General features: G+C 32.1%; 5 protein-coding genes across 9 annotated transcripts; 3 read left to right on the plus strand and 2 right to left on the minus strand.

Annotated features, from left to right (window-relative positions):
• The first annotated feature begins 29 nt into the window (after nt 1-29).
• Nucleotides 30-2,127, plus strand: LOC105836258 (mpv17-like protein 2). The gene is made up of 4 exons (XM_012680180.3): nt 30-861; nt 1,069-1,517; nt 1,674-1,799; nt 1,967-2,127. The coding sequence occupies exons 1-4, from the start codon at nt 834-836 to the stop codon at nt 1,982-1,984; spliced, it is 621 nt and encodes a 206-aa protein (XP_012535634.1). The 5' UTR covers nt 30-833; the 3' UTR covers nt 1,985-2,127.
• A 3,066-nt stretch (nt 2,128-5,193) lies between these two features.
• LOC105836248 (transmembrane protein 185A) lies at nt 5,194-8,864 on the plus strand. Of its 3 annotated transcripts, none has more exons than XM_036292033.1 (7): nt 5,194-5,372; nt 5,494-5,839; nt 6,173-6,472; nt 7,211-7,334; nt 7,857-8,082; nt 8,160-8,264; nt 8,468-8,864. In XM_036292033.1, exons 1-5 carry the CDS (start codon nt 5,335-5,337, stop codon nt 8,066-8,068), a joined length of 1,020 nt encoding a protein of 339 aa, XP_036147926.1. In that variant the 5' UTR covers nt 5,194-5,334; the 3' UTR covers nt 8,069-8,082; nt 8,160-8,264; nt 8,468-8,864. The 3 variants fall into 3 exon arrangements, with proteins under 3 accessions (XP_036147926.1, XP_012535617.1, XP_012535618.1); XM_012680163.3 differs by having other exon boundaries at nt 8,183-8,264; XM_012680164.3 differs by having other exon boundaries at nt 7,899-8,082; nt 8,183-8,264.
• Nucleotides 8,614-11,228, minus strand: LOC105836250 (F-box/LRR-repeat protein 3). Its single transcript, XM_012680165.3, has 4 exons — nt 10,700-11,228; nt 10,402-10,621; nt 9,611-9,856; nt 8,614-9,337 (listed from the first exon to the last, which is right to left on the minus strand). The coding sequence occupies exons 1-4, from the start codon at nt 10,890-10,892 to the stop codon at nt 9,166-9,168; spliced, it is 831 nt and encodes a 276-aa protein (XP_012535619.1). The 5' UTR covers nt 10,893-11,228; the 3' UTR covers nt 8,614-9,165.
• A 129-nt stretch (nt 11,229-11,357) lies between these two features.
• LOC105836247 (protein arginine methyltransferase NDUFAF7 homolog, mitochondrial) lies at nt 11,358-15,388 on the minus strand. Of its 3 annotated transcripts, none has more exons than XM_036292032.1 (6): nt 14,669-15,388; nt 14,073-14,180; nt 13,718-13,999; nt 13,231-13,347; nt 12,645-13,154; nt 11,358-12,269 (listed from the first exon to the last, which is right to left on the minus strand). In XM_036292032.1, exons 1-5 carry the CDS (start codon nt 14,933-14,935, stop codon nt 12,648-12,650), a joined length of 1,281 nt encoding a protein of 426 aa, XP_036147925.1. In that variant the 5' UTR covers nt 14,936-15,388; the 3' UTR covers nt 11,358-12,269; nt 12,645-12,647. The 3 variants fall into 3 exon arrangements, with proteins under 3 accessions (XP_036147925.1, XP_036147924.1, XP_012535613.1); XM_036292031.1 differs by having other exon boundaries at nt 11,358-12,319; XM_012680159.3 differs by lacking the exon at nt 11,358-12,269 and having other exon boundaries at nt 12,493-13,154.
• Nucleotides 15,387-19,142, plus strand: LOC105836246 (beta-catenin-like protein 1). The gene is made up of 9 exons (XM_012680158.3): nt 15,387-15,416; nt 15,754-16,136; nt 16,564-16,895; nt 17,302-17,525; nt 17,597-17,779; nt 17,853-18,000; nt 18,175-18,341; nt 18,416-18,599; nt 18,806-19,142. Exons 1-9 carry the CDS (start codon nt 15,387-15,389, stop codon nt 18,892-18,894), a joined length of 1,740 nt encoding a protein of 579 aa, XP_012535612.1. The 3' UTR covers nt 18,895-19,142.
• The last annotated feature ends 732 nt before the right edge of the window (nt 19,143-19,874 follow it).

A 19,874-nucleotide genomic window follows, 5' to 3' on the forward strand; every position in this document is an offset into this window, starting at 1 on the left:
TTTAATATAAAACTTTAAGTTTTATGAAAACTGCTGTTATGTCATCTGAAGATGTTTGGTTTCTTTCCTAGTAAAATTCCATTCTGATGATAAATTTTAAGTAAGATACTTAAAATTAAGTACTAGAATTTTGTACGTTATCTTAGTTCCTCTCACATTGCGCGTTTCTTTTTCTATTGATGCATTGGAGTAGCGTTTGCAAACATACCAGATGAACTTGTATACTGATAAACCTGTATACACATCCTTACGTGTTATATCACATCTGACAAGAAAATTGGAAGAAATGCGCGATCGGAAAGATAAGGCATGTTGTCTACGTATATCGTTTGCGCAATCTTCACGGAATTTTTAATTGCTGCGACGTCCCATATATTCAGCAAGCCTCCGACCTCGCCAAACAGTACGTTCAACGCACGATGATAACTCGGGTGATCGGCGCAGCTCCATTGTGCGTCTAGGCGTCCGCCGATACTGCACTCGAAGACCGATTGATCTTTAGTCTGCCAATTTGAAAGTTATGCCACACAGCAATATCCAGCGAACGTTTCGTCTTCACAAGCACCGCAGAATTAAGAAGATTTGTTCGATTAAATAATAGTAAATTTAAAGGAAAAGGGGAAAAAATCTTAGAAACGAATTCTAATAGGTGATTCGAAGGCAAAAGTTTGGTCAAGGAGATATACTTTAAATTAACGTCTCTATGTATATATAACCAATTTTCGAGGAATATTTGCAATCACAAAAGATTTCTATTCTTCGAAAAATCGATTCTAATACCAAACTTTAAAGCGAATTTTATTACAAGATTTATTTAATATAATTCTATACAAATGGGAATTCTACGTCAGCTACTGTTTGGTGAGTGCACATTTTTTGTTTTTGGTACTGTGTTGACAATAATAACAATAATAAAATGTTACCTAAATAAGATCTTTATTTTTTAAAATCTATTAATTTAAAACTATAAAAAACTTTAAATAAAAAATAAAATTAATCTTAATCTTATTAAATCTAGATACCTTACTTGTATACTTGAGTCTAAAATTTGTCTTTTGGGTTGCACAGGTAAATATCTATTAATTACCAATACCGTGAGCTGTGGTTTAATGATGGCAGCTGGAGATGTGATCCAACAGCGCAGCGAACACTGGAAGAAGCACTGTTCTCATAAATATTTTCCGAGTAGCGTTATCGCAGTATCACCAGAAGAAGACGAAAAGATGACGAAAACGATTTCCAGCAAGTCCGCGTATGGACACGATTACATGAGGACCAGAAATATGACGGTTGTTGGGCTGCTTCAAGGTCCATTTCATCATTGGTTCTATACAATTCTAGACAAGGTTTTGCCAGGCAGAAGTGCGAAATCAGTCCTGAAAAAGACGTTTCTTGACCAGTCAATTGCGAGTCCCACGTGTCTAACGATATTTTTCGTCGGCCTTGGGATTCTGGAGAGTCGCAAGATTGTGGAGATCCGCGAGGAGCTAAAGCTGAAATTCTGCGAAACGTGGAAAGTATGTACTGGATTGACGTACGTATTCGTCAATCGACTCTTCAATCAGAGAAAACGAATTTGTAAAATAATTAAAATTCTAAAACTACTAAATTAAAACCGCTTTCTTCTTAGGACGCCATGTTCCTAATAATTTATTGAAATACTGTATTGTTAGGTCGACTGCTGCTTTTGGCCTCCCACGCAGTGCATTAATTTCCTCTTCGTGCCCCTCCATTATCGGGTGCTCTATACGAACGCTATGACAATGGTCTATGATATTTTTTTATCATATATGAAATATGTAAGTTCTACCTTTGTGCATAGTCTTGACTAAAAGTAAAAATTAAAATTGAATTATCCTAAGTTCTGGACTGTTTATACATTTATTACATTACAATTCGGAAAACGAATGTATATTAAATTGTGAGTGATCGCAATAAAGTTAATAATTACTTGTTTTATCCACAGGACGCTCACTTCGAGTGACAGAAATCTCATGGCTAGTCTGAACAAGAGATACAACTGTGCGAGCAATAATTGTGAAGAACGTGCATTGTATATACATTGTTATGTCTATCATTATTAATCATACACGCAACAATGTGCAATAAACATGTTATCAGAAAGAATTTTTAAGAATGAGATTACCGTATCTCTTCCCGTTCCGATGCCTTATCACGATTCAATCTATTTGTCCGCGTTCCCACGATTTTTATACCAGTTAACAAATAAATGCGAGTAATCATTCGCCCCAGTTCTTAGTACATTATACGCAAACAACTGTCGATAACAATTGAACAGTTTCGTACTGTTCCGTACGCAAACTAATCACAAATTCAAACAGTTTTTCAGAAAATCAAAAAGAACTTTCCGTCTTCGAGCTATTTATTTATACATATTTTTTTCGGATATATAATAGGTATATAAAAACAAAATTTTGTAGGTTTTAATAAATATTTTAAAGATACATTTAAGAAGAAAAAATAAAAACTAAATTTGTGTGGTTCATGTAAAAAATTTATATTTTTTGTTTACTGTACAACCAATACATTTTACATTTACTTTTTTAATATTAATAATAATAAAAATGGAAAAGGAATTTTTCTCCGTACTTATATAATAAAAATAAAAAGTTCACACTTTGATTAATTGAGGATCTATTTCTTGAAAATTTAAAATTTATGGACTTGTGTTTAGTTTTTGCAACAAGCTCTTCAATTGAAACTTGAATAATGTTAAAATTAACATAATATGGAAGTGTGCTGCTTTTTTATAAATAATTTCAATATTTCATAATAATTTCCTTTGATAAAGCGATTGCTCAATTTTCTTTTGTTATCAATTGTAACAATTCTTGTCACTTATGATTAATCTTAAATCTAACTACGTCAAGATTAAAGAAATTTAAGCCAGTCATAGTCTATTCTTATATTTAAGATTGTTTTATGGTACATATGGTACATATAATGATATCATTATATGTATTATCTTAAATTGTCATCAATTAGAGAACCATAGAGAAAAATTGCTTGGGCCTTCTAAAGTTTTATTTTTTAAATTTTATTTTTTTAGCTTTTGTTTAAGAAATACTGTCTACAGAAATAAATTGGTATGCCAATATTGGTGCCTTTCTATAAGCATCAACACATTATTTTTTGTATCGTCCTTAAATTTTCAAATTCGAATTGCATTGTACATTATATGCGTTATAGATACTTGTCTTTTCTGCGAAAACAAAAATTCCTCGCGAAAAATTTCCTTTTGTAACATTATAAACACTCGCACACAAATAAATCCGGTTTGAAGAACTCGGAAGTTTATCATCGTATCGTTCAAATCTAGATCGTAAATTATGTTCGCACGTGGAAGAATGCGAAAAATAATGCAAGCGCGATCGAAATTGGTTGGCGGACACGCGACGACGCATTATATCCTAAAACGCGTATCCGCCTACACAAGATCGCTTCTTATCGCGTGCAATAATCTCTTATTAAGTTTATTTATTTGCTCGACAGCTTTTGTTTGGCGTTTGGCGACAGTGGGATTTACACGGCTTCTTCTAACCAGTCAGACGTCGTCATGAGCAAACACGATTAACGGGCATAAACACAAACAAAATAAATTCAACCGTCGCGCGACACAAATAATCAACGAAGGTATCTCGCACGTGAAATACGGAATTTTTGAAAAGGATCTAATTTGTCATGTTTTGCTCCGGTTTTCCGGTTTCACCAACAAACGCTGCGTCCTAAGATTGTAAAATATGATTTTTATATCATATATTTTCTGTGTAAAAGGAGGGTGCACGAAAAAAATGTTTAATTTTAAGATTAAAATTATTTCATATCTTAAATGCTGTTTATTATTGAAAACACCAGAACGTTTAAAACTGAAATTTTTCTAGCAGCCTGAAACATTTCAATAAATTTAAACGCTGTTTAAAGAACAAAAACATTTTTGAAGTGTCCGAAAAATAGGGACAAAAAACATTTTAATATCTAATTAAAATTAAACATTTCTTTCTGAGTATGTATAAAAAGAGCAATATCATGAGTATAGAATTTTTACTTCACTTCTTTTGTTAATTTAATTGTTTACGCTGTATTATTTTATCTCAGCTAGACAAGAGAGAAGATACTTGTCCTACACATACGTACATAACGCTCTCTTGTACCTTATTCGCTTATCTCACTTTGTTTTCTACAATAATGGTACATATTGTAAATTGGAGTTTTCAACTTTGATCAGATTAATCTGCAATATCGATCAGTGCGATCGGAAAATTTTCATTGAGATAACAATGCTCTTCTATTCGTGCGAATAATACTGTAACGATTTTACGTCAACAATCTTTGCTGCTTTTTGCTTTATTGCCACAAAAAGATTTTTAGCTGATTAATTTACATTTAATAGTAACATAATCTCATTCAAAACAAATAAAAATTTACTCTAATCGATAGTGAAAGTATTCAAATAAAATAATACTTTATACTCATGTTCACTTTTTATAAGAATTTAACTTCAACCAAAAGTATTAAATTAGTTACTTTTTATAATGAACTTATTAACTTTTTTAAGTTAACAATTTATCGATTTATCACTTTGTAAAAAAGAGATGTTACCGCGCGATTGTATTGCCGCTCTTCCACGATGCTGATTGGTTCTCTCGCTGCGTTTACTTCGTGTTGCGAGAGTAACTGTCATTGCATTTGAATTTTGACAGCTGTCAAATTTGTATAGATAGTTATCTATACAATTATTGCTTTAGTTTATTTTAAAAAGTAAAAAATAAAACGTCCAATAGCGCGCGCGCGAAGCGCGCGTCTATGGTGTCTAGTAAATGTAAAAGAAATATTATAAAATATATCTATAAAAATATTATTATAATATATCTATGACACCGAGAAGACTCTTCTTTAATTAGAATAATTTGAATTTTAATTTAATACTCCAATGTTCGATACTGTTTTTTTTCTGTAAATGGATATAAATAGCGGACGAGTGCGAAATGAGTGATTAGGGATGAGGAGAGGAGGGAGCAGGAGAGCAAAGGAGAGAAGTGGTGGGGGAAGTCGGAACGGCCGATGATTACTAGCTGATTTTGGTATGCTCGAAATTTTGGTTATAATGGGTAGTGACTTACTTTCCTCCTGAATATATACGGATGCACGGAGGCATCGCTCGTGACGCTTCTCCGTGACGGTGATATCCGGCGGCTGCAAGTAAGATTCGTGGTGTCCGCGCCCGAAACGTAGCATGCATCCACTCCACTCGACGACGTCGAGTTACTCGCAGGCACTCTCCATATAATTGGCCTACTACATAACCGCACAATTATGAACTTACAAACGCTCTTTCAGGACTTCAATCCGAGGTAATTTCCTCGTCATCGTTTGTCGTACGATGACGTGCTCGATTTCAACTTACGAATATCTTCATAAATAAATAAACGGAAACCGCGCACCGAACTACAGCCGTTAATTTTGAATTTCCAGCAAATTTCTGGTGCACACATGTCTGATGATATTCACATCTCTGTTCGCCCTTCGATTGGATGGCTTCATCGAGTGGAGCTACTGGTCGATATTCAGTCCGATATGGTTCTGGAAGGGCATGGTGATCCTGGGGGCAATAGTCGGCAGCTACGTCTGGTGGAGGCATCCTCACGCAAGATTGGAGGGGGATGCCTATGTACATTACAAGGCGATGTTGATCACCCTGGCGTTACATCTGATCCTGTTAATGTTCGAGCTGCTAGTGTGTGATAAACTGGAGTCCGAGAGGCACTTGTGGATCCTGGTATTCATACCCCTAATTTTCATCTCGATAGTATCAATCGCGGTAAGTACTTACTTGATTACTTTTTTCTTAGTATTTCTTATTGTATGTTTTATTTTAGAGGGGTACAAGTGAAGCATTTGCGAGGTCAAATAGAATCTTTAATAGTAACAAAATTGAATTAAATCAAATTTCTTTGAAATCGAGTTTAAATCAAATTTTCCTGGGTAATTGTTCATATTCAGGAAATATAAATAAAACAATAAAAATAAGCGATTGATTTAAAGTAGAATTATAGATGATTCTTAAATTATTCAAACTATTTGCACATTTTCATGTTATTTCCTACTTTAACACAATGTACTTTCATCTTTCAATCTCTATTGATGATTTTAGGTTTGCATCTGGGCAGTAAAACACGATCGATCATTTGAGCTGGAACTGTTCTGCGCAGTTAATGTGTTACAATTTATCTTTCTGGCTTTACGATTGGATGGCTTTATAACATGGAGCTGGGAAGTTGTGTTCGTGCCGCTTTGGGCACTTCTTTGCTTATCTCTAGTAGCTGTTTTATATGCTATTGTGTTCGCCGCTGTTTTACTGAGAACGCCGCAAATCAACGCTCGCCAGAGGCGGACTTCCTTGCACTCCGCCGTAGCATATACGTTTCTGGTTGTTCCCATTTTAGTGTTCCAGGTATAGCGCATCTTTTTTTTACATATATCTTATTCAGAGTTGGCTGAAAAAGTCCAATGGAAACATTCATGATAAATTTTTATTTTGTGATAATTTCTGTTTCAGTCTTTATCAATGAAATAAATTGGCAAAAACTATAAATTTATATAACTGTAAAAAGATATTTTTTGTTTAATTAACAAATTATACTAATTATACTAATGTGGTTTAAACAAAAATGAAATTAAGAGCAGTGAATTAATAACGAAATAAATTAATAATGAATTAATAATAACAATTAAGCCTCATAATAACAATAATTCTTAATTCTAATTAATTTGCAAAATACTTTTTTAAATACAAACTGAATAAATTTTATATTAATTTTATTACAATGACAACAAAATTTAAAATGTTTATCTTTATAGATCCACTTTATATTTACTGTCTTATAACAAAAATTTAATTTATTGACTGCATTAATTCCTATATATTTTATTATGGATTATATTTTGAATAAAGCTTAAATTGGAAAAGCCTGTTTCAATTCATAACACTCATTGTTTGATATTTATTTTATTATTTTTAATACATAAGATCACTTTTGCTATTTTTTTCTGAAATATTTCTAATTTTACCACTGGCGTGGACTTAATCTAAAAATATAAAATATGAAATTTTGCCAACATTGGTCTTACTAGGTAAATCATAATTAAGATTAAATTTTTATAGTATTATTTAATATAAATTATGTTTTAGGTATTGCTAGCGAATAAACTAGATGGAGATATTTCAATAAATTATATAACCGTGGCAATGCCGCTCCTTGTGTCGCACATGACTCTTATTTTTATGTCCTTTGGTGCAAAGGGCGGAAATAGATGTAAGAAGCAATTTTGCACATTATTATTTAATGACACTGTACAACAATGTCATATTTTTAATTTTTTTTTCTTGATATAATATATCGTCTATCAGCAAGAAAAGTAACGCAAGTTAAAAATATAAAATATTCTGCAGAAAAGAAAGAGAATTACGTATTTTAAAATAAATTATTTACAATAGCAATAGTATTAAATATAAGTAACTTAGAGCTAATCACAAATTGCTTGTTTCTAATTCTTTAGAAGTAATGTAGATATTAATTTTGCATGATTTTACATCGTAAAAACTATCTTTTTTTTGGTTTGTGTCATGTTTTTTTATTTTTTTTATTTTAAGATTAAATTCAACCTGTGGCATTCATTTTTCATTGGCATTCATTGAAGATAAATGTAATTTAGAATACAATGATGAACAAAATTCGAAAAATTTCGACTTGTGACACTTTTCTTGTGGATGAACGATATACACATTTTATTATTAATTTTATTTAGTATGTAAGAACGATGAAATTTTTGTCTAGGGTGGTTTGGTATCAGAAAAGACTTTTGTCACTTCCTGCTAGGTCTATGTCCGTTGCTTCAGGAATATGGTAATATTTCGTATCAGCCAAGGGACGAGCGAGATCAGCCACCGTCCGAGCCAATGATTACTGAAAAGAGTGAGAAGCTTATTAAGAAGATCGACCTAATGAAACCTGTTGTGCCTATAATCTCTATAGACATGCCTGACTGATTGGCTCAAAACAGGTATCCATTGCAGGGACACATTTGATGGAGAAATGTATTATACGTAACAACGTAATATAAATTGACAATATTTAAAGCTTCTCATTTTCTCCTCTTGTAGGGTTAGCTCGGATATTTTTTAATTGTTATTTTTAATGCAACTGACTTATACAGAGGCCAAATATCTACTATAAAATAGTCAGGTATACTTTTATATATTAAATATTAAATATTAGTGTTCTTACCTCGGAAAAATTTTCGGAAATTTAAAAAAAAAGGTTTTTTCCCAAATATTTCCTTGATTGTATTTTTCTGGCAAATTAGGAGCACTATTAAATACTAAATACTATGTCTAATTGAATATAGTTATATTCGTTTATATGGCAATTCATTCCCTTTATTTTAGGCCTTATTAAGCAGAAATTGAATTACATGGATATTCATGTCGGCTGGGATACAAGACTGAGCACCTCGCATCTCTAAAGTAGCATTGTGTTAGGAGGCGTTAAAGAATGGAGAAAAAAAGTGGCTGGATAAATTATAAGAGTGATGTTGCTGTTAATGTTGCTGGACATCATAATGTTGAATGCCCAATCATTTATTATATTATAATGTAGAAATAATGTATATACAGACTGTTATGTATAATAATAATATTACGTATGATAGATATTGAATATTATATCTGTCTACCATATACAACGATGGTAGACAAGTGCTAGTAACATGTTACATTATTTTATATATATATTACATCTAAAAAAATATAATCTAATAAAGTTTCTATTTTTTGGTATCAACAATAACGATCAATTAATTTTTTGCGATTTATGTTAATTTAACATACAGAGTATATACGCACGTGAAGTACATTGGGACTTTCAGATTTTTAGTGCTATCGAACAATTTTACTATAAATGTTATAAACGTGTTGTAAACATAAAAACATTGAATACATTGAATTTTCTGTTCGGTATTGCAAAATCTTTGTAAATTGTCATGTAAACTGGAAAAAATAGAAAAGTACGTCGTGCATATTTTATCGTGTCCTGTTATACGGCTATAAGTTCATTGAAATTCCTCTTTTTTTTCATTCTCAGGAAATTACCATAGGGGTACATATTCCGGTACCCATGTCCGACCAAGGAGCGAAGATAGATTTGTCGACATTTTAGCGATATCCAAGTCCGCATCTTCTATCAGTGATGTTTCCGAAACATACAATACCTGCAGACGATGCGCACACAATGCAACGAATTTCGCTAACCCGGAACAGCTATATAAGTTGGAAAAAATTGTTATTATTTCTATTAATATTTTATTGGAGAGATAAGTTTTCTGATGTGTATCACTGTTGAATACAATACTGAAACACCCATTATAATGGATTTCTGAAATACTTTGGCGAATTGTACAAATTGATCGTATGAAATAAATCATTAATGGTGAACAAAGTGAAGATAATTCTGGGAAAAATTTTTATTAGAATTCATATTTTTTCTGAATTTTGAATCAAGATAATATATGTCACATCTACGTATACACATACGTGATTTCGCAGTCGCCTAAACTGATGGCACTGAGTCGCGAGCAATCCTTAGCCATAGAAATTAGGAATTGATCGATCGGCCCGGCTCCATAGGCAGCGATAATTAATTCTATCAATCGTGGACATTGCTTGCTTATTTGTGACATTATTAAGTCCGATGTTACGTCACCGAGATACAAATGCGTTACAGGAATGTGCGACGCAAAGAGTAATTTTTGATCATCGTCATCAATCATGTAAGATAATCTAAGAAAAAAAATTTTAGTATTTAAAAATTAAAGATATATAAAACATTTTAATATCTTAAAATCTTTTTTGAGTACACTATGCACATAGCATTATGTGGCTATTATACACTCATAAAAGAAGTATTTAATTTAAGATTTATAAATTTAATTTAAGATATTAAAATGTATATATGTTTTGTCTCAATTTAATTTAAAATTTTTTAATATTAAATTTTACATATATTTTTTAGTTTTTTAGACTGTGCCCCAGAAATAATGATTGAAAAGACATCATCAAAAATCGACGTTGTTTCGGCGAATCATTTTTCACTGGGATGTCGTTTCTTTCGATCTTGAAACGCAATTCTTAAGTTAAACAGAATAGTAATATCACAATTAATAATTAATTTAATTATCGATGCTAATAATAAGTCAAAATTTTTTTGCAAAATGTTTTGTGTTTCCGTCTAATTTTTTAAATTAAAAACTTAAAAAGTTTTTGTTTTAATATTTTAAAATTACATCCCTTTTTTAGTGAGAGATTATCGATTTGCTTTTACTTACAGTGCAAGATTTATATTGGGTAAACGATTTGAAAACGTGAACCACGCTTTGTCGCTGACACGTGGAAGAGGCTTTGCTTCCGGGTATGCCTCCACTCGCAGAGTTTCCAAGTGGATTTGTTTTACCGAGCATAACGCTAAGAGCAGCTCGTCGCTCAGCAGGGCATACGACAAGGATAATTCGCGAAGCCATCGACAATAATCGGCCAGAGCGAGGATGCCTGAAATATTGCAAAAATTGCAAACTTAATTCTTATTCGTTGCTATCGCTGACGTGCTCGTCCTTTTGTACGTATTACCTTCGGGTAATAGCCGCGGAAATCCCTTGACTCGCACAAGACGCAGCGTTCTGGGATCATTTCCATCGTTATCGCAACGATGTTTTTTTCTGCGTTCGACATTCCTAGTTTTAGAAATTGTTAGCGCGGATTTAAAACGTTCATCGTCGAACCCGACTTTCACCGTGCTTGTCGTCGCACACATTTGCGACATTGGATCGAGACGTTCAGTTTTGCACCACTCTTTCAAACTGAATCAGCGAAAGTTTATAAAATCGCCGAAAGATTAAAAAAACGTAGGAGTCCATTGAGCATCAGTGAGCGTCTCATTCATGTGATCTTCTCATCTTATAAAGCAATTTAGTTTCTGAGATCTCATCATTAAAAAAAAATTAATTTTAAGATATTGAAATATTTTATTTCTTTTTTTAAAATATATATTTGAATATATTTTAAATAATGTGCGTAGATTTAAAGCATTGAAACATCTTTAACAGCTTTAAACATTTTAATGTTTCACACCTAAACATTATTTAAAACATTTTTTAATAATTAAAAAGATAAGAAATAAAACATTTCAATATTTAAGAATTAAACATTTCTTTTATAAATAATATTGTATTTAATAATTTTTTAAATTATTTAACTTTTAATTATTATTTTTTAAGCTTTCTGTTTACGATCACTGTTTCTGGCATCTAACATCACTAATTGAAACATTATTAACTGATTCTTCTTTTAATAAACTTTCACTGTCAAACTTATAGCTACGCTGTGTACACTTAACTAGTAATCCAATGGTACACCGTATGCGTTTAAGAATAATACGTTAAAAATGTTCGATCTTACTCGGTAATTGGACGTTCTATGATGGAAGAAACTCCGAACACATACTGATATTTCGCGTGATAAATTGAAGATACGTTCTACGCATGAATCATGGTCCCCCGTGAAACGGTCTCTAGCTCTCACCGAGATGCCAGAAAAGCGAAAGGAATTTACGGAAGTGGGGCGGACTAGGACATACACGCGAGATATATTAAGTAAAAGTAAAATTGTGAAGAAAAGGGTCAAGGACTTCGAGATTGCAGGCCCGCGTATATTTGCTCACGTGTATCACTTAAAAAGGTAAGATTTTATACGTAAAGCCTCCAAGGGAAAAACGTGATGAACATGTGGCTTAAGATACGAACTTTATCACGATTTTTCTTGATGGAATTCTCATATTTCATAATATTTTGAAGAATTTTTCATTTATATATAAAATTTCTTTTATAAAGTGTTCTTAAATTATTTTAGATTTTATCAATTTTCTTCAAAACTTATAAGAGAATCTTAGAATATTTTAAAATTTATATAAAAACAACAAATCGATAAAATTAAACGGTAATATTTCTTCTAATCGGTAACCGTTTACTTATTTAGTTATTAAGTCGCATGTGACGTTCCTTTCACTAGCTATACACGTGCTACCAAGCTCACGTGTTCGAACCATTCGTGCCCCTTCACATCTTTCTGACATTTATGAAGGCCGCATTATCCCGGTCAATGATATCAGTGTATAATTGACTTGCATCGTACATTGCAATCACTGTCAAAGGCATATATAATTGTTACACCTTTACAATAATTGGCACACTTCTATACTAAAAAAAATGCTAAATTATTAAGGCTACTAAGCAATAAAAACTAAAAGGACAAATTTACAGAGTAATAATAGTACAATTGTTAATAAATAAAAAAATAATTTCTTATATATAATTTTTTATAATAAAATAATTAAGTTTTGTTTGGAAAACTTATAAACACTTATGTAAAATTAACTTTTTTTTATTTCCATATAAATTAATTTTTTTCTATATATTAATGCTGAATGCTTACTGTACATGTGTCATTATATAATTAATATCTAAATATACACACATAAAAATATGATTATGTCTTTTCTTATATTTATTGACTTAACTGTTTATTTGGTTTTGCTTTCATCCTCGAATCCTGCTACAGGCCATTTTTTTAAATGATCCTTCAAGACGGAAGGGAAAAGAGATAGTACTTTGAAACAATTGCCCATTTTATCTTCATCGGTTATCATGTGATATCCTGATTCAATTTGTTCCTTTTGCGTTTTAGTAGCATTCCGTAAGATCATTTTTAATCGTAAATCGATGTTTAGGTTCTTTAGAAATTTTCTTTGTGTCACCGGGCCAAAGGTGATTAATCTATTGTCTTTCTGTGCAATCTCTTTTATTAATAAAAAGTCAACGTCCGCAGTCAAATCCGCGGTTCCGGGATTTAACAAGGGATCGTGTAGCTTATGTTGACGGAATGCGCGAAATGTGTCAGTTTTCTCCCTCTCGTGGCCGTAATCGATCACCAGCGCAAATCCTCCGTGTTCCCACAAAAATTGAGACACATAGTCTATTGTCACAGAACATTGTGGACTCATCTCCACATGATCTCTTTTCTCGTGCGGCTGAAAAAAATGTCACTCTTTGTTAATTTTTCATCTATAAAACATTAGCTAGAAAGTGAGGTAAATAAAAGCTTACAGATAGGTATACTTCACAAGCAGCCGTTGGTATTTGCGAAAGTACATATCGAAATCTCTCTTCATTTGAGTCCTGCACTATATCTATTAAGATCTCTCTCCAACCCCGATCAGTTTTCTAAAATTAAAGCATTTTTTTGAAGTCATAGAATAAAAAATTTTTAGAATATATCAGAATTCTAGAAAAGATGTAGTTTAATATCTTCATATTTTCTAAGTTTCCATATTTCTTTAGTATTTCTGAAGTTTCAATTTGTAAAAATCTGATCAATTTTTAAAAGTTATAAAAATTTACACTGATGTTAATAGAAGTTTTGTGATTAATAAGTAAATAAAAATATCCTGCTACAAATTTTTGAGAAAAATGAGGATTGAAAACAACTTTTCAATCTCATTCAGAGAGTTAAATGATAAAAATTTTTTGTTGACTTGTATGTTGTCTTTTGTCTATTTTATATTTTAATATCAATTTTCCAATGTTTCTGTACCTGAAACTTGTGTATGGGCAAAGCATCAAAGAATTCCTGTGCAACAAACACACTGAATTTCCTAGGAACGTCATTAACAGAATAGTACCAATGTATCTTTACTCCATCTTTTGTAACACCTTCTCTGTAATGCGTGACGGAATTGTCTCGATCCTCGTTCACTCTTGGTTCAATATCTCTGCTTTCTGTGCATAATTTCTCTGCTTGAATCGCAGACAAAGCAGGACTAATTTCCACTAGATGAATCGATATTTTATTTGAAAGATTCAATTTCCTAAATACCTGAAATAAACAATCTCTCGTAATTTTCACACTCGTACGTTTAATTTGAAACAATAATATATCAAAAACGTACTCGGAGAATATCATTGATTAAGGTGCCTCTTCCTGGACCGAATTCCACAAGTTGAATAGGATCTCTGCTGATTTTTCTCCATTCATTAATTATCCAAACTGCTATAATCTATCAATGAAAAAATAATTAATATATGAATTATTTCTAGGCAAAAATATCTTGACAAGCTCCACACAGATAACAGTAAATGGTAAAAGAAAAGAAAAGATAAAATCTTAAATTTTTTGCAAGGACATTGTCATAATGCCATCTTTGTTATCTCTTGTAAGGACATGCCTTTGATTTCACTTTAAAAAATGTGAAATTTAATGTAAACAAAATCTCATAAAATGTTATGAGTTAAAAAATATAATTTTAAAACTTTTTAAAATTAAATTTGAATTGTCACTTGACAGATAAAGATTTACAGTAGCACTCCAGGGCTGCGTTCGGAAACATCACCTGAGTGCTCTCGGGTATCATTCTATTATTGTTGTTCGTTGAATGTGAAACAAGGATAGAATGATACCCAAAAGCACTCGGGTGTCGTTTCTGAACGCAACCCAGAGTTAAAATGATGGAATCATAATTAACCCGATAATAAGAGGGTTGCATACTTCTCCAAAAAGTTGACTGATTTCTGGAGAAGTCGTGAAATCGCCTCTTCGACCAAAAACATCTCTGGTTGTATAATAACCTGCAGTGGGATGGATCAGGATTTCTTTCATGTATTCGGCAAGTGTTATGGGACCGCATGTCAGTATTTTCGCGTACAATTGACGATACAGATTCGTCTTATCTTTCAAGCCGCTCGACGAGCTGCAGCGTAATCTCGCTCTCGTTAAACGAGTGATGGTCCGCGCTAATCGGGACAGCCCAATCATGTTAAATACTTCCGCTATAAGTATACAAATTACTATGTAACTCTGTAATAATTGGTTTCTGTATAAAAATTATTTCTCCACGAATCGATCACAATAATTCTGTCTTGAACGTATAAATTGGATTTGTGTCAATTAGGTTAGGTTAGGTTAGGTTATATTATGTTAGGTTATGTTTTTTCATAAAGTAAGAAATAACTGCCAGAGTGCTAGAGAGTGAAACTGCAAAAGAGAATTGGAATTCGGACGTTTGGAGTGAATTAACATCAAGGGAAGTGCCTGATACTACAATTGAGTATTAACAATATAGCATGCGAGTGAGGAGCACAACAAAATCTACGTGCGTGTACGTGCGCATACATACACGAGTATAAGAAAAGCTGGTCGAACTCAGTTCAAATTTACGTCTTTTGGACGTAATTTTGAAAGACTCGGTGATCTTTAGTCCCGGGAAATGGATATCGGGGAACTATTATCTTACAAGGTGAGTATTCTCGAATTATTCTACAGCGATTTGTACAATTCACATTTATCTTAAGGATAAACGTATTATTTTATTTAATTTCTCAGCGTTGTATGTGTCGTGACTTTCGAGGAAAGTTTTCTTCGTTAATCTCGCGATTTGCTTTTCTGCTTGCTAATAAATAACGGCGACACGATAGCGTTAAGCGACAGACAAGTTGTTTTAAAATGATTGTCATATACCAAAAATTCATCGCATCATTAAAAATGTTATGAGCAATATCATATAATTATTTTGTGTAAAATGACTTGGTGTTATCTTGATCTTATTTGTGTTTCATCTGGGAATATGTACGTAGCCTCCAAACACACCAAAGCGACCGACTGCGGGAGAGGACGACGACGATGATGAATGGGAGAGCGCGAAGAGGCCGAAGAGAGTGATAAAAACGCCGTACCATGCGCGTCAACGGCAGCCCAGGGAGCTCGATGTCGTGCCATCCAGGAATGACGAGCCTGCCACACCTGTCAGAGCTGCCGAGCCCTCGTCGACTGATGACGCTGTGGTCGAACCGCAGTTGACGGAGAAGGAGAAGCAGGATATATTGAAGTATGTAGAAACCGAGGCACCTGAAGTCGAGGCACTGGACGAGGCAACGCTCAAACGTATGATCCTCCTGTTTGAGAAGAGGGCACTGAGAAATCAGGAGATGAGAGTTAAATTCCCGGATCAACCAGAGAAGTATGTGAGCACATGGAAGTTAAATATCAGTTACAATATATTTGCATACATACATAAATTTTGATATATCCTAAAATTTTTCCATAATTTTTTCATGCTATAATATACTTTTTAAAGAATACTTTAAGAATCTGAAAAAATTTAAGGTATTTTTAAAAAAATTTTTAGAAATTTAAATTATGAAGAATTCATAAAAATATTGTGAGATATTGTAGGATATTTAAAGCTAGAGTAAGATCGATATTGATGAACGAAATAATTATGATACTAGTGAAGGATTTGGAGTAAAGGTTTTGGAGTAATGATCTTATTGCTAGTACCAAGAATTTTTTCTATCACTTACACTTACTATTATTTAAAAAATCTTTATCAAGGTAGTAAAAATCTTAATGTATAATTGTTTTTATTCTTCTTTGGTCTTTTGCAGATTTATGGAATCTGAAGTAGAGCTGCATGAAACTCTGCAAGAACTGCATATTGTAGCAACTAATCCAGATCTGTATCAGTTGATGGTAGAGCTAGGCGCTGTACCCTCTTTACTAGAATTGTTGTCTCATGAAAACACTGATGTAGCGGTTGGCGTGGTAGATCTTCTACAGGAATTAACTGACGTAGATATATTGCACGAGAGTCAGGAAGGTGCAGACACGCTTATTGATGCTCTGTTGGAGCAACAAGTTTGCGCTCTCCTAGTACAAAATCTCGAAAGACTCGACGAAGCGGTAAAGGAAGAAAGTGACGGTGTTTATAACACACTTGGTAATTATTAAACAAATTTAATAATGCATATTATTTAGCACTTTTTATTTGTGCACAAAATAGTGTTTTGCTGGATTCAGATAGAAAAATATTTATCATAAATTTTTTAATAAATATTTTGAAAATTTATTTTAAAAATATATACAAATTTTATAGAATCTTTCTTTGAAGATTTTCAAACATTATAAACATTGTTACAATATATACAGTATTTTACAAATGTATTGAAAAATATTTATATAAATAAATGTGTTTATTATAATCTTTTTGATACTTACATTTTCTAGACATAAGAAAATGTACAAAATATTTAAAATCATTAATTTCAATTTCTCTGATAAATATTTAAAAAACATGTTTTACTAATAATTTATTTGGACATTAATTTTGACATTGATTTTTTTAGCCATTTTTGAAAATCTACTAGAGTTTAGACCAGATCTGTGCGCGGATGCGGGGAAGCAAGGTTTAATGCAGTGGCTGCTGCGACGAGTTAAGGCGAAAACGCCTTTCGACGCAAACAAACTTTACGCCAGTGAACTTCTGTCTATACTCTTGCAGCACACGCCAGAAAATAGACTTCTTTTAGGCGACTTGGATGGAATTGATGTTTTACTACAACAATTAGCTGTATGTATTTATATGTTTCTAAATGTTTGCAAGTTATTAAACTAAATTATCTTAAAATTGATTATTTACAGTACTATAAGAGACACGATCCTCAAACCGCAGAGGAGCAAGAGATGATGGAAAATTTATTTAACGTTTTATGCTCAAGTCTAATGGCTACCGTAAATCGTGATAGGTTTTTGCGTGGCGAAGGTCTGCAACTTATGAACTTGATGTTACGAGAGAAAAAGATGTCGCGCAATGGATCTCTCAAAGTAGGTTTATTTGCGCTTTGTTATTACTTATTGTTAGGAAGTACTATTTACAATGTATAGTATTAAATTATAGGTTTTAGATCACGCTATGAACGGCCCGGATGGAAAAGATAATTGTAGCAAGTTTGTTGATATTCTTGGATTACGAACTATATTTCCTCTGTTCATGAAAACCCCAACAAAAAATAGAAAAAAAATGCTCACCGCAGAAGAGCATGAAGGTATAAAAATTATCGAAGATAGTCTCGATATATTAATCACCTATTAGTCACTTATATTTTTTTATAATTACATTTTATTACATTTTTAATTTAAGAATTACATTTTTAAGAAAATTTTAACTTGTTTTAAACTTGTTTTAAATAATGAAATAATGAACAAGTAATTTTTTACAGAACACGTAATTTCAATTATAGCAAGTATGTTAAAGAATTGCAAAGGGCAGCAGCGTCAAAGATTACTTAGCAAGTTTACGGAAAATGATTATGAGAAAGTGGATAGATTAATTGAATTACATTTCAAGTATCTTGAAAAGGTAGAAGAAGTGGAGAAAAATGGAAAGGTACAATCATAAATAATCCTTAATCAGAAATATTTAACAGAGATATATGAAAGTTTATATTTTTTTTTCACAAGGAGGATGAGGATGAAGAAGAATCGTACTTGAGAAGATTAGATGGTGGTTTATTTATATTACAATTAGTAGATTATGTACTTTTGGAAGCTTGCACTGGTTGTCCGCCTGCAGTCAAACAACGAGTGACGAGAATTTTAGCACAGAGGAGAGCATCCCTTAAAACAATTCGACACATTATGAGAGGTAAATTACATATATATAGTATATAAGAAAAGAGAGAACTATTATTAATTAAAGGTGATTTTGGCATCTAATAATAATTTTGCTTGAATTTCACAATTTCCAATTGTTTGTATGAAACTGGAAATCGTAAAATTTATACAAAATTTAGGCAAATTTAGAGACACTGTATAATATGTCTAATTGCATGTCTTTTGTTTTAAAACTAGAATACGCTGGTAATTTAGGAGACGCTGGTGACACAGAATGGAAAGAAGCAGAGCAACAACATATTTTACAATTAATTGATAAATTTTGATATGTTTTCTATCATCAAAATATACTGTTATATATATAGCGCATAATAAGACTTTGTTACATGTGCATGAAAAGTCGTCCATCATGTCTTTTTTTATTCGAAAATCGTCACTTTTTTATGAAACGATTATTTCACACAAATAATTTATTATTTCATCTTTTTTGTCTTGCTAATAAATGGTATAAACAGTAAAATAATACATTTTCGTAAGGTTTGTTATTTTATCGGTAATAAATTGTGATACTACACTTCGATTAGATTATTTATTTTACATATCCGATCCTTTTATCATTTTTGGGTTATAGATTTAAATATAAATTTCCGTCAAACTCTATCACTTGACAATAATATAAATTTAATTGTTTATTTATATGTAATATATATAAAACTTTATTCCGTAATTTTTTTTTCGGCCGGTTACATTTTTCTGTCTAGAGCGCAGAATTACCTTCATCGCTTTCGCAAAGTTAACTTCAGCTAACCTATCAACTCGTGTCAAAAAAAACATCGGTTGTGATCAATTGTATCAAGATCGCATAAAAGTTGATACACGGTGACACGATTGATAAAAAATCAAACAAAGATGAGTAAAAAGTAATAACATTTGAAAGTGATAGCGAACTATCATGTCCAGAGGACATGTGTTCAGAATACATGCGTCTAGAAGATCTTCTGGCCATCGAAATTCCAGAAGAGACTACAGAAATAATTTTACCACAAAAATCGAAAGAAAAATATTTGCATGCGTATAACAAATTTATGGACTGGAAAGCTAAAAAAAAGGTTCAATCACTGTCTGAAAATGTAATGTTGACATATTTTAAAGAATTATTACGTATTAACAAGCCATCGACTTTAGCGTCAACTTACTCTATATATCTGTTTCAGGATTAAACAATTTATGTCGTTCGCTGTATACAATTGGAAAAATTGTGTTTTTTTAAATAAATTAATTTATTACACGCACATATATGTACGAA

The sequence above is a fragment of the Monomorium pharaonis genome, chromosome 9 (genome assembly GCF_013373865.1).
Source record: "Monomorium pharaonis isolate MP-MQ-018 chromosome 9, ASM1337386v2, whole genome shotgun sequence".
Taxonomy (NCBI): Eukaryota; Metazoa; Arthropoda; class Insecta; order Hymenoptera; family Formicidae; genus Monomorium; species Monomorium pharaonis.

What these genes read in the sequence shown, in the direction of transcription:
- LOC105836258 (XM_012680180.3), top strand. Translation starts at nt 834, where the DNA reads ATGGGAATTCTACGTCAGCTACTGTTTG. An exon ending in TCTACGTCAGCTACTGTTTG is followed by an intron (nt 862 to 1,068) that starts GTGAGTGCACAT and finishes TGGGTTGCACAG; the next exon opens with GTAAATATCTATTAATTACC. An exon ending in AATTCTGCGAAACGTGGAAA is followed by an intron (nt 1,518 to 1,673) that starts GTATGTACTGGA and finishes CTGTATTGTTAG; the next exon opens with GTCGACTGCTGCTTTTGGCC.
- LOC105836248 (XM_036292033.1), top strand. Translation starts at nt 5,335, where the DNA reads ATGAACTTACAAACGCTCTTTCAGGACTTCAATCCGAG. An exon ending in TCTCGATAGTATCAATCGCG is followed by an intron (nt 5,840 to 6,172) that starts GTAAGTACTTAC and finishes TGATGATTTTAG; the next exon opens with GTTTGCATCTGGGCAGTAAA. An exon ending in TGCAAAGGGCGGAAATAGAT is followed by an intron (nt 7,335 to 7,856) that starts GTAAGAAGCAAT and finishes ATTTTTGTCTAG; the next exon opens with GGTGGTTTGGTATCAGAAAA.
- LOC105836250 (XM_012680165.3), bottom strand. Translation starts at nt 10,892, where the DNA reads ATGTCGCAAATGTGTGCGACGACAAGCACGGTGAAAGTCGGGTTCGAC. An exon ending in CCCAATATAAATCTTGCACT is followed by an intron (nt 9,857 to 10,401) that starts GTAAGTAAAAGC and finishes TTTTTTTCTTAG; the next exon opens with ATTATCTTACATGATTGATG. An exon ending in TTAGGCGACTGCGAAATCAC is followed by an intron (nt 9,338 to 9,610) that starts GTATGTGTATAC and finishes CAACTTATATAG; the next exon opens with CTGTTCCGGGTTAGCGAAAT.
- LOC105836247 (XM_036292032.1), bottom strand. Translation starts at nt 14,935, where the DNA reads ATGATTGGGCTGTCCCGATTAGCGCGGACCATCACTCGTTTAACGAGA. An exon ending in TAATCAATGATATTCTCCGA is followed by an intron (nt 14,000 to 14,072) that starts GTACGTTTTTGA and finishes TGTTTATTTCAG; the next exon opens with GTATTTAGGAAATTGAATCT. An exon ending in CTTGTGAAGTATACCTATCT is followed by an intron (nt 13,155 to 13,230) that starts GTAAGCTTTTAT and finishes CATTTTTTTCAG; the next exon opens with CCGCACGAGAAAAGAGATCA.
- LOC105836246 (XM_012680158.3), top strand. Translation starts at nt 15,387, where the DNA reads ATGGATATCGGGGAACTATTATCTTACAAG. An exon ending in TTCCCGGATCAACCAGAGAA is followed by an intron (nt 16,137 to 16,563) that starts GTATGTGAGCAC and finishes GGTCTTTTGCAG; the next exon opens with ATTTATGGAATCTGAAGTAG. An exon ending in AATTCGACACATTATGAGAG is followed by an intron (nt 18,600 to 18,805) that starts GTAAATTACATA and finishes TTTTAAAACTAG; the next exon opens with AATACGCTGGTAATTTAGGA.